Source organism: Camarhynchus parvulus, chromosome 15 (assembly GCF_901933205.1).
Source record: "Camarhynchus parvulus chromosome 15, STF_HiC, whole genome shotgun sequence".
Lineage (NCBI taxonomy): Eukaryota > Metazoa > Chordata > Aves > Passeriformes > Thraupidae > Camarhynchus > Camarhynchus parvulus.
In genome coordinates, this window is record NC_044585.1 from 3,024,003 (window position 1) to 3,036,614 (window position 12,612).

The window sequence follows — 12,612 nt, forward strand, 5'->3', positions numbered from 1 at the left end:
TCTATGTGAAACACAAGTCTATTCTATCGAATTCATTCTCAGAGCTTTTAGAGATATGATATAATGCATTCTGTAGACTAAAATCTTTTAATTATTTAGATATTATTCCTCTTTTCATTTGCCATGAATTATTTAAATAATTAAACCCACTCCTTTCAAGCAGGTGGTCACAGGCAGTCTTAATTACTATCAAAATGACAATTTTTTTTAAGTAACCTGTTTCTTTGATTTCTAAATTATACCAGAGAAGCTAATCGAGATATATCAGATGTAGTTTCTATGTTAATTTTTTTCAGTGCTGCTTTGATATTACAATTGCACACACTCCAAACAAAGTTTCTAAAAACAAAAACAAGATATGCAGGAATCTCTTTCATTCTTTACTGGTGCTTAGGAACCTCTTGTTTATCAGACCAATCTTTCCTGTTCCTTGTTAATGCTGGAAACATTTTGGGTTTTTAAATCATCCCCAGAGGCAGCCACATTATGTGCTCCTGCAGGGTACTGCTGACTTGTTAATATTTTTATAACCTTAATTTCTGTCATATCTTTTATTCAGACAGCATCCCAAAATCCTCAGTATCGGAAAAATTCTCAGTGGCTTCAAAAGCGGATCACATAATGCTTTTATAAAGATTATAAAGTTTTATAATGCTCTTGTATTTTTAATGAAGATCTGGCAGACACTACTGTTGAGGTTGTGATTTTGTACCTGTGAGTCCCCAGGGCTCTCATAAGATAAATGCCTCCAGCCAATGCCTCCATTTGAAATGGTTTGATACAGAATTGTTTACTATTTCTAGTCTGATCCAATCTCTGCAGTGTTTTCCTCAGTTCTCTTAATATCCCAGTAGCTCTTCAGTTCATGTAAACAGAGACTTCCCACCCCTCAGTCCTTGCAGATAAGAGGTGGCCTCTGTCTCTGGGCACAGCCATCCTTTGGGACTCTGCTGTTTGTTCCTGTTAAATTGTCATGGAGAAACAGAGAACTGCTCTTGCAAAGAAGAGCAAAATATTCTGATTTTCAAAGAGGTCAAGAGAATTATCCTCTTCAGGTAGGAGTCTTGGTGAAGCTGATGGGTTCTAGCAGGTGAGCTGGAGTTCATTGAATGTGGTCTGCCTCCTGCTCCAAGCTCACCAGAAAGTTCAGCCCAGGTTTATAGTATTTCCAATATTATATTCAGTCTGCTCCCTGACACAGCCATAATGCTGGGAGCACTGAGAATCAAAATGCTGAATCTTAACATTAAATAAGCTACTACAAGGTTCATAAACTGTGCTCTTGTGACAGGTGACTCAGAGATTTTCCCAGCATAAATTATACTTTTTCCATTTAAACAGTAGTGAGCAAGGAGTCATTAAGGAAGGTGTGCAGGGGCAGCATCCCCTGTGCTCAGCTGTCACTCACAGTGTCACTGTTGGCACCAAGGAGGCATCACCCAGCACTGTCAGCCAGTGTCTGTCATGTATGGGGGCACTCACAAGGGTAACAAAGCCTTTCTTCCCTCTGAAATGCTGATTAACTATTGCAGGGCAAGCAAGAGAGCTGCTGCTCTGGGAGTTTAGGCAGGATCACTTGGCTCCTCAGCCAGTGGCTCCCCCAGGGCTGTGCCAGCTCCCCCAGGGCTGTGCCAGCTGGCTGTGGTGCCAGGCAGCACATTCCCTTCCCATGCCTCTGCTTTGCTTTTCCTCTGTGCCCCTTCCTAAGCACAATTCTGAGCATTTCAGATACTTGTGTGATCGTGGCAGAGACACATCCAAGGTACCAACAGAGATTCATATTCCAGAGAATCTGTGTTTCCATATTATTTTTCTGTGTTCTATTACACCAGTCATCACTTTGTGGCCATGCCTGAGGCACATGCTTCAGACCAGACCATTTTGAGTTGAAAACCAGCACTTTTAAGGAAAAGGATTTGCAATATGATTTGATTTATGTAATTGAAAACCAAAACAAAACACCATTCTTATGTACTGTAAATAACTTCTTCATCTTCTACTAAATTTAACTTGTTTACATGCCCTGCAGCCATACTGAGAGAACAGAATAAATGGCAACTCCTCTTTGGGCCTATTTGAAAAAAAATCAGGAAAGGGAGGATGAGAGTGGCCAGACAGTTATGAGAAGGAAGAGATGAGTGCTCAGATAAAAAGCAGCCCAAGGGAAGATTACAAGTTCTCAGAAAAACAGATCAATAATGACGTTAACTATGCAGCTGCAAATGCAACTATTTGCATTTTGAAAACATTTTTCCCAACTACTTCACTGGGCCCAGGGTATCTAGAACACTCTCTGCAATAGACAAACCCCTTTGAAAGGGCAGTATTTTCATGAAAAAGTCAATATCCTGAAGATGCCACTGTATTTTTCAGTACAGGACCACTCAAAACCCCAACTTACCTTCCCCTCCTATTGCTCACCCACTAAGATCCAAGGATCTGAGACCTCTTTCCTTTACAAGTGACTCCCAGACAACTTGCCACTGATTTTGCCTCCTCCCTTTTCCCTCCCTAGACCTTTCAACCTGTGGTTCCCCAGGGAAAATCATGACGAATTTCCACGTGGAAATTTCAGTCTCAGTGTTAGGTAGTCTCTTTTTGTTGTTGATGATGGCCTTTCCTCTCCACCCTCTTTCTCTTCACCACACTGAGACTTTTGACAAGGTCAAACAATTCATCTTTATTTCTATATTTATATATGGGAAGCTCCGTCTCATAGCACGACAGCATTTGAGCTCAGACAGCTTGACAAAAACAGTAGACAAGAAAGCTCCTGGTACAGAGACCAGCCTGGTAAAACAAAATCAATTTAAAAAAAAAAAAACATTAGAACATCCCAAGTGTTCAGACAAAATGAGCACCAGTAGCCCCAGAAGAAATTCTGGTTAATGGCTGTACAAAATCAAAGCTGTTCTACACAACATTGTGCATTATCTCAGCAGCTTTTGAACAGACACAAAGTGGCTTTGCTGGGTTTCACACCCAGGGCTGCAGTGCCATAGTAAATCCCAGCACCAAAAGAAGACATGAAGTGCAATGAATGAGGGATGACTGAGACAAGGAAAGTCAATAAACATTAACTGGAAGGAGTAAAGCCAAAGACAAGTGACAGCAGCCCTGGCTGCATGAATGTATTGGTGGAATACATTAAAGATAATTGAAATACCCAGAGAGAAAGAAGTGAAACATGAATGCTGGCTGTATTTCCTGGCTGTATGATGATGAAGTGATCAAGAGAATTGAGAGAACCTAGCAAGGAAGTCCTCAAAAAGAGGGAATTGCAGCAAAGTGAAAATGAAACTTAACATGATGGGTTAAAAAATGGCTAGGATGTATTTGAAAGCAAGCACAAAAAAACCAGGAAAGAGCCAAGTACATCTCCCAGCACGAGGGAGGCAGAGAGAATGCTACAGCAGCAGTTGTTTCAGACAGATGGAGTTAAATCAAGCAGTGGTTTCTCTGGGCTCAAACCAGAGTGTGTCAGCACTATGCAAAAAGGATTTGCTTATGGACTGTCCCAAGGAGCACTGGGATCCTCATGAGTCAAAGCTACACACAGGTGCTTGTGACAGGCACTGTGAGCCTAAGGCTGTCACATCTGATTTATTGCTCTTCCTCTGAAACTGTACCTCCCAAACTGACACTCTGTACTGATTTCCACCCAGAATTTAGAAGTGCCTGTGGCTGTGGTGGTGACTGTGAGCAGTCTGGGGATCCCAATTCCACGCACTTGGGCCATACAGTTTGTTTTCATGAAAAACTTTGGGAGGGGTTTAAATTGCATTTGAAAAATCTTGTATTTCACAGGCCATTTCAAAAGACTGTTGGGAAGTGTGGCTGAAGGAATTCTGGATATGATTTAAATGCTTTAGTCTGCTTCACTGTGGGCTCCCTACTGCCTGGCATTCCATAAGGCACGGAGAATTCCCAGACATATTCCTGCTGCTGCTGTCTAACCTGCCAAAAACCCTTCTACACCTACAATGTGCAACCCAACCCCCAGCAATCCTTGTCAAGAGGGTTGGTGCTGGTCATGGATGAGCTGGGGCTCCTTCCCAGGGACCCTCCAACAGAGTCCTCTGCAGAGCAATAGTGCAGGTGTCCTTTATCACATCCTTCTGCAGGAACAGTATAAATGGGCTGGGGTTACTCTTTGATAAATTTCTTTTGTTCCTCAAGGGAACAATATAGGGGTGGTTGGGTTTTTTTCACAGTGAAAGCAGCAACTCCCCTGTGTAGTGACATACAGAGCCACAGCTTCAAAGAACATTATTTCACTTTCCTTTCCTGCTTTGCCTTTCTGGCACAAAGAGGAATCCTTGTTTGTAAAATGCTGTTAGCCTTCAGTGTGAATTGTCTTGGAACTGCTTTTCCTAATTTATTTGAATTCTCACAGAAACTGACCTCCAAATGTAGCACAGGTAGTAAAGCTGTAATATCACCCCAAGGCATTTCTTGGCCTTGGCATTGTAACATGGATCCTAGTGAGTCAGTACCATAAGAAGTTATTCAGTATTAGCAAAGCCTCAGAAATATGTACAACAGAATAACCTCTAGGTTAGAATCCTGTTTTTCACCCAATTATCAAGGTGAGGGATTTTTCCTATGCACTACCAAGGGTCATGAAAATGTATTTCCCACTTGTCTCTGCTGTGAAGATCCATTTGAAAATACCTTGATGACTCTTATCCACAAAACTTCCTTATCTAACCACATATGAATCACTTTGAAAGGAGCCACATTTCTCATAGCAACCAAAGAATCAGTCTTAGCAACAAGACAAGCTGGAGAATTTTGTTTTCACATAGTTACTCGTGGACAGTACATTCTGCTTTCCCCTGGCATTGCTGTTGAGTGTTGACTTAGTAAAGGGTGAGAAATGGTACAAATCAGACTCTTGCCCATAGCAAAGACATCACTTGCTGGGCACGTTATGAGCTCTCTACCTTTGATGTTATATTTTAGGAGCCAGTGCAAGAGTACTGACTGCTGGAAAGTTCAGAATTTAAATTTTTGCCTTGACAGAACTACTACAAAGAAGTGTGTGAGGAAGCTGACAGTTCCCAAAATCTTGACTTCCCCCCACCAGAAACCACCATGAGAATAAAAGAAAGGGCTCTAAAGGCCAACATCTCTGTCTCTCTTGGCACTGCTCATGTTGAGAACAGTTAGAAAGGCTGCATAGAAGGTGACTCTGTAATTGATATATATTTCCTATATTTTCCTTGCAAGGATAATTTTAAGAGAAATATCACAGAGAAACTGGGAACATCAAAGCAATTGTCATGTTGGTTATTACCTGGTGCTGATTTCTTTAGAGGAGTTTTGGGGAAGCTTCCCAAAGAAGCAATGCTGAGATGACATTTACAAACAGGGGATGCTGGAGTAGTTTCCATCTCTCAATTCCACTTCTGTGTAAGGAAATGAGTTCCCACATGTGTTTTGATCCTCTGAAGAAATTCCAGGTGCAGGTAGCAATAGTAACTGCACTCAGCTCTCACCCCCATCCCTTCCTGTCCCCTCTGCAGGGGCTGGTGGTGTCCTGCAGGCTGGTTTGATTCCCCCACTGGTCCTGAAGTTGGAGACAGAGTTGGATGAGATCCAGGAGCTGATCCTGGGTACACTCTCCAACTGCCTCCGTGTGGAGGTTTCTGAAGCCCTGGCAGCTGGTGCTGTTCCTGTGCTGAAGGAAAAGCTCTCACACCCCTCCACAGCCATCAGGAGCAAAGCAGCCTGGGTCCTCTTAGAAATCAGGTAAAGAAACATCTCTAATGCTGAAGTCCAAGAAAGAAAGAATTCTTTCAGGAATAAATTCAGGAGTAAATTCAGAACTAATTCCAGCAGTAAATAAATGCCATTCATTTACAGCTGTGTTCCACTACACACTGAAGCTGCCACATTTCACATGTAAAGCACTATCAGCCTGAATGCACACATGGGTAAAACAAAATAGGACACATGGGGCTTAAAAAATTCCTAACTGCTATAAATCACTGAAGAAAGCAGATGCTCATCAGTCATTCCTTCTCCTCTGTTTGTTTTCAGTATTGGCAGTGGAATCAGGATTTTTTTCCTGATACAGCACTGCTAGGAAAAAAATCTTACATGAAAAATCTTGTAGAAACAGAACTCTGACCACTATGGAGGTTGGGAGAATCTCCCTTATGTTTTTTGGAAAAGTGCTCTCTCTCAGAAAATTAGAGATCCTTGGAAACTTTCACTGTGATGGAAGACAGAAATAGTTTTCTGCCACAGGCTGCCACATACATCAGTGATGGATCAGAAAAAGCAATCTTTATATTAAATTTGTGTATCAGAGAATGGATTAAAGGAATAACTTAAGTCCACTGTACTGCAATCAGAAAATATAAGTGTTCAACAAATGTCTAATTTAAAAAGGTCTGCAGTTGATGTAGATATGTTACATATCAACTGCCACTACAGATTTCCTCATGTCCTATAATAAAGAGAGGAAAAGAGTATCATTAACATGAGTCATAAAAGAAAGCAAAATGCAACTGAAATATGGACATGAGCTATGTTCTAGGTCCCTGCAATGGCTGGGCCACATTAAACATTCTTCTCATTAGAGAGGCTGGAAAAAAAGAGAGAAAAGTGATCTGGGAGAAGAATTCATTTTAGCCCTCTGATTTAGCAGGTTTTTAAATCTCTAGAGGCTTCACCAGCCAGGTTTGTAACTCCATTGCAGTTAGGACCCTTAATCCTACATCCTGTTACATGCAGCTGCCCATCAGTGTCCAGTGTACCATAGAAAGCTTTTTTAAAAAATCCAGATATCACCTAAAAATAACCTAGAACATAGTGGAGCTCGTCCTGGCAGGTGGGTGTGGTGTCCTCAGGCCTGTATCAGCAGGTGGGTTCAGCAGGCACAGGCACAGCCATGCCTCGGTGCCTGGGGGCAGGACAGTCCCTCCAGGGGGGACAGCGGCTGTGACAGCGCTGGTGGCACCGGGACGCGGCTCCGGGCTGCAGGGGCTGCGGGCACAGCTCAGGGGCTCACTCACTTTAACCATCCTCTCTGCACAGCTCTCATGCCGAGGGGAAAATCGCCGTGTTTGAGGGAGAGGTGATTCCTGTGCTGCTGAGCCTGCTGGAGGACACACAGCCCGAAGTTCAAGTTAACTCAACGGGAGCGCTGATGTTTGCTCTTGTTACACCTCAAGGTGAGACACAGGCAATTCTGTTGGGGTACCTCCTGGAAATCCAATTCTAGGGCAACTAAATAACAAAACATTTGCCCCCCTACTCCCCAAGTCCTCAGTTTCTGACAATGTTAATGCTCCTCAAGAAACTCTAAGATTGGGACATTTCTTTATCACTGTCTTTAGCAACTGTTGCTGCTTCGTCACAATGCCTGGGGGGGACAGGATATTTCACATTTCATTCCCTTAAGTAGGTCAAGAAGTTATTTATCTACCTCACCTGCATCATTTCCCTCCAGAGGGGGAACATTTTCCACTCAAGTCCAGACCACACAGAGATCCAGAAAGCTGGAGCTGCACTGAATCACCCGTGCTCAGCAGAGGAGCGCTGCTCTCTGGAAACACTCTGGGATTAGAGGCAGCTCCTCTCTCACAGCTGGGAGAGCAATGAATATTAATAAGGTCTGTAGCTCTCCCAAGTAACTTACATGACACAGAAAATACTAACTGCTAAATTTCCAGTGTGATGAATGAGTAATTAGACATAAAAGACTCAATAACAGCAGTTGTGTTCCAGTCCTCCTCTGCAAACCTTCCTCGGGCTTCCAAAGACAGCTCAGGAGTGGATCTCGGTCTTTGAAGTGTTTTTAGAAATGGAAGACTGGAGGATGTTCTTAAGGGCATCTAACAAATTCCGCTCCTCACCCCCCTCCAAAACATATTCTATCATTTAGTGCCTCATGTATTTTTGGATAATTTGTTGCAAATGAAATACTAATGTACAAGGCAGATAAAATGAACCATGAAAGATCTTTTTCCTTAAAAATAAACAGCTGGGAGCCAACCTTGGTCTCTGAAAGAAGAGCATGTTCTGCCTCTGTGCACTGCACCTCCAGGGCTGTTCAGAGCTGCAGCCGGGCAGGGAATGGAACGTGTCAGTCCAAGAGGATGACGATTAGATGTCATTACACATTTCAAAGCCACTTTATTTCCTTACAGGGAGATCCTCAGCCATGGGTGCTGAAGCCATTCCACCTTTACTGACGCTGGTTGCTGAGGAAACCAGCAAAGCGCGTTTGAATGCAATCAAAGCCCTCACCCTGCTGGCTGAGCTGCCGGAGGGCCGCCAGACGCTGCTGGAGCACAGGGACACCTTCCAGCGGTGCCTGGATGATCCCAGCGAGGCCGTGCAAAGAGCTGCCGAAATCGCCATCACCGTCATCGACTGGAAACCCTTCTGCAGCCGCGATCTTTTCTAGAGATCTATTGCCCTCTGTTGTTGTCGGGCTGTAAAGGTACACGATTACATGAGACCTTCAGCACCCCAGAGCTCTCTTCCTCACTTACTCTGGGTCAGTTTCTCCTGAAAAGTTATTTGGCAACAGTTTCACGTCTATATTGCAGGTCACAAGCAGAAAAATGGAGAAGAAAAGTTAGGAAGTGTGGAATTCTCCACGAGGAGTTATTGCCCAAATTACCAAGACTTTCCTATGATACAAGACATCAACCCTTTTTGTTTTCTTCATAACGGTCTCTCCATTTTTTTTTAAACCTCAGCCTATCAAACACTAATCAATAATTAATTACATTAGAAAGGTTCACAATTAACCCCTCCAGCAATTTGTCCATCCTGACAAATTGATCTAACAACAGGAATTCACGTGAATTTTGCTGCAAACATTTGTTGAACATGGGATTAAGACCAAAGTCAGAAAGTCTTTACCAGGTTAGCTCTTGTTAAAGCTGTGCTGGGGCCTCTCCAACAGGAGAGGGCTCTGGTCCCTAATTGGAATAGCTTGTAACAGGGAACAAAAGCACCTCAGGGTTTGAGCTGAAGGCAATGGAAGTTTCAGTAGCATTTTATTCACTGGGAGTTCAAGGCTGGTCACTACTGACATGTTGCAAATTTCTGTCTGCAGTTACAAGAGCGTAATTTAAGAGGCTTCAACAGGAGGCCTGGGGAAAGAAATAACACAAATGAGCAGGACAGCCCTGGCCATTCTCAGCCACCAAGGAAGATGTGACAGGGTGGCTGGCACAGCTTCACAGCAAGTCCCATTTGTTTTCACTTGGGTTTTGTTCTCACATGGGAGTTTTATATCCAGAATTGTAGCTACAAAGCAGCTGCATCAGGTCTATAAAAGGGGTTATTTGTCAGGGCTGCTTTTCCATTCAAACCCACGGTCACACTGCAAACTGCATTACCCTTACACACAGGATAAACTCTTCCTGTAGGAGTGATTACAGTTAAAATGCTTCTCTTCCATAATGTAACCAAAGGGTGAATTTCCTCTCTTATAAAGATGTGATTTAAAAGTATTGAGTCAGTTGGATTCATTCCCTCCAGGCAGGATCTTGGAGGAACTCTGCCTTTTAAACACATAAGGCACTCGTACGTAATACATATTGGTGCCAGAGTGCATCCAACTCAATAAGAGAAGCCAGGCAGCTTTAATAACATGCTAAAGGACTAGAGCAGCACAGTGTGGGCTCAGCTACTCTTACAGAACTGCAGGAAAACCTGGTAACAGTCATCATTTTAACCCAGGTCCAGCCTTGTCACAGCCTTCCCTGATAATTCAGGTCTCACCCTTCAGTGAATTCCCAAAATAATTAGCTTGTTCAGATGCAGAAATAAGACCATCCACACTGAACTGCTCTGGCTAGAAGAAATTGCTTTGGACCTTAAACAGTGTGTTCCAAGTATCTGCCTGATCAATGCTGTAAAGACAATATAAACTGTTCCCAAAAAAGCCTCTCCATGGATCAGTGTTCTCATCTTACACACACAGTTCAGAAATGGAACAAAGCCTCAGGTGAACTCTGAGATATGGACACCACTGGGGCCCTCCCACATGTCAGCTTTTGTCTCAGCAATTCTTTGGCCCTGTTACACCTGACAACATGAAACCATCACACTCCAAACACGACAGGAATTCCCTTGGGCTGTACTGACCATGTGCTGTCCCTGCAAATGCCAGGATTTAAAGTCTGTGTATGAAGAGCCACTGATAACCACTGTTAACTGAGGTTTTCTACTTGCAGAGCTGCATTATTGACGAAAAGGTGGTTGCAGATATAATAATCAAAAGTCACAGGCTGTTTCCCTGCTTTGGGATGAGAGACAAGAGTCCCCATTTCACAAGACTGGGAATTAATTAGCACTGTAGGTGTCAGTAAAACAATTGGCTGGATCAAAGGAACAGCTAATGAACAGTTTCCCTGGTCTGACTTAGCTTGCAGTCAGGAATACTCCATAATAAAGCTACCACAGACTTGGTCACAAAAATACTGAAGATCTTTTGGAATTGCTTCATACACATTACAAAAACTTAAATGAACATCTCAGGATTGGCACCCCACACCCCAATTAAACTGACCCTTTCAAAGGAAATGCTGTGTGTACAGCAAGTCTCTGGCTTTAGCACCAAGGCAAATCTTTAACATCAATGAAATGCATTTGCCTTTTTAGCTTGAAGCCAACAATTATTAAGGCCCAGATATAATTAATGTGGTCCCAGGTCAATACTGGAATTAATGCATTTACACTCTACACAGATTGAGCTTTCAGACCAGTTGCCCAGCAGTCCTCAGAGCATCAGAAGACAAGACAGCTGAATCCATGGGAAACAAGACTTCCCTGTGGATTTTTGTGTCCCACCCAGGCAGAAGTCACATTGAATTTTTTCTATCAGTTTCCAGAAGGTTAAGAATGTTATGGCTCTTTGTTCTTGCAGCTACAGACTCATTTCCACTGTCCCTATACTCTTTCAGAAGGCCAAGGGGTGGAAATCATCCTGTCCTGCTCTGGAAAATGGCAGCTTTTAATTCCATCTCTTCATGTTTCAAAGCAGGGAGGATATTTGTTTCTTACCACTACCTTTTCTATTAAAAAAATATAAAAATCATATAGTGAGAGATTTGTCTAAGGACAAAATAGTCTGGGAAAATCATATTTGGCTAATGGCATTAAACCAGAAGGGCAGAGACAGCTACACACAAAGCTAATACGCTCAAAGCACAGGACTTCTTTTTTGCAAGACAAAGTTTGCAATTTGAATGAATAAAACCATTTCATAATTTGCTTTAGCATACCTTGTTTATAAACTATGTTTTTGAAGTTATAGGCTCCAATACAGTAAACAAAAATGCTGCACAGAGTGACAAGAAACTCACAGTTCAGACTGAAGCTCTTCCAGGTACCTTCAGAAAAGCAGGGGAGGGTCTGATCCAGGCAGGCACAGCTGCTCTGGCCCCAGCTGTGCCAGGGGAGGGGAGGGTGGGCTCAGCAGCTCCAGGGGAATTATTCTTTCTCACAGCTGCCCATGGTAGAGGGCAAGAAGGAATATTCTTCAGGAGGTACAAAAGAGGCAACCTCTTTTATTAATAATGAGGATGATAACTTGAGGCACTGCTTATACTGTCTTGTATTAAAACAACCAGTAGAAATTGGAGTGAAGTTTTGTCTGAGCACAGGCCTACAATACGCACTCCATGAGAAAATGCCATGAATCACCAAAGTCAGAGGTTTTTGCATTTCCCATCTCTTTCAGCAGGATATTGCCTGCTGTTATTGAATCTGGGACTACAGGTTCTCAGTTCAGCACAAGGGAGGGTCTCTGATTGCTGCTCCCTTCCCTCTCTGTGGGTTCTCTGCAGGGCACAAACACCTGCAGCTGGCACATGAGACCACTGAGCAAATCCAAGCACCCAGCAGCTTTGCTGAGAGCAGCTTTGCTGTCACCCCACAGCCTGTGCCCAGCACTTTTCTGTGCTGTCTGTCCCCAGAAATGTCAGCTCTAAGCTCCTTTGGCTCCACACTTCAAACCAGTGAGCTCAAGTGCCCTTCAAATACAATGACTGACAGTACCTGGATTTATTGTTTAGCTTTGCTCCTCATTTTTGTGTTGGCTTTTACTTTACAGGAACACTCCTGGTTTTGCCAGTTAAGGAAGGTCAGGGATCTGAGTTCCCTGGCAATCCCAGCTGCTCTGGGCTCCCATCACCACAACCACCTGCACCTGAGGAGCTCAGCCCTGTGCCACAGCCTAATTCAGCAAGGCCAGACAGTCTGCTTGAAACCACACCAGGGCTACTGCAGACTTATTCCAACCAAAGGCCCAGACATTCCCTCCCCTGGCATTTCAGAGCATGAGATTTTCAGTAATGAAATAGGAATAAACCCAAATTCTGAGTTCTAAGAATGGGATGTTCTCATCATCATCAATACTAAATGTGTGAGATACTTGGATACATTTCTGTGGGTGATACAGACAAATTAAATGAACAATGATTACCCCTTTTCAGGATTTTTCCTAAGAACTATGTAGTATTTCTTAAATAGAAGATTTTGTTTAGTATGTGTTCTTTACAGAGCAGTGTCACAATTTGCTGACAGTGCTACTAAGGGCATATTTTATTTTATTTTATTTTATTTTATTTTACTTTA

The 12,612-nt window shown here is 43.0% G+C and overlaps 1 protein-coding gene across 1 annotated transcript in view; it reads left to right on the forward strand.

Annotated features, from left to right (window-relative positions):
• RSPH14 (radial spoke head 14 homolog) overlaps positions 1–8,422 on the forward strand; it is a 71,995-nt gene extending 63,573 nt beyond the window's left edge. The window contains exons 4-6 of the mRNA XM_030959225.1: positions 5,529–5,754; positions 7,048–7,184; positions 8,163–8,422. Of these exons, the coding sequence (XP_030815085.1) occupies positions 5,529–5,754; positions 7,048–7,184; positions 8,163–8,422 (623 nt within the window). The remainder of the gene's footprint in view (positions 1–5,528; positions 5,755–7,047; positions 7,185–8,162) is intronic.
• The last annotated feature ends 4,190 nt before the right edge of the window (positions 8,423–12,612 follow it).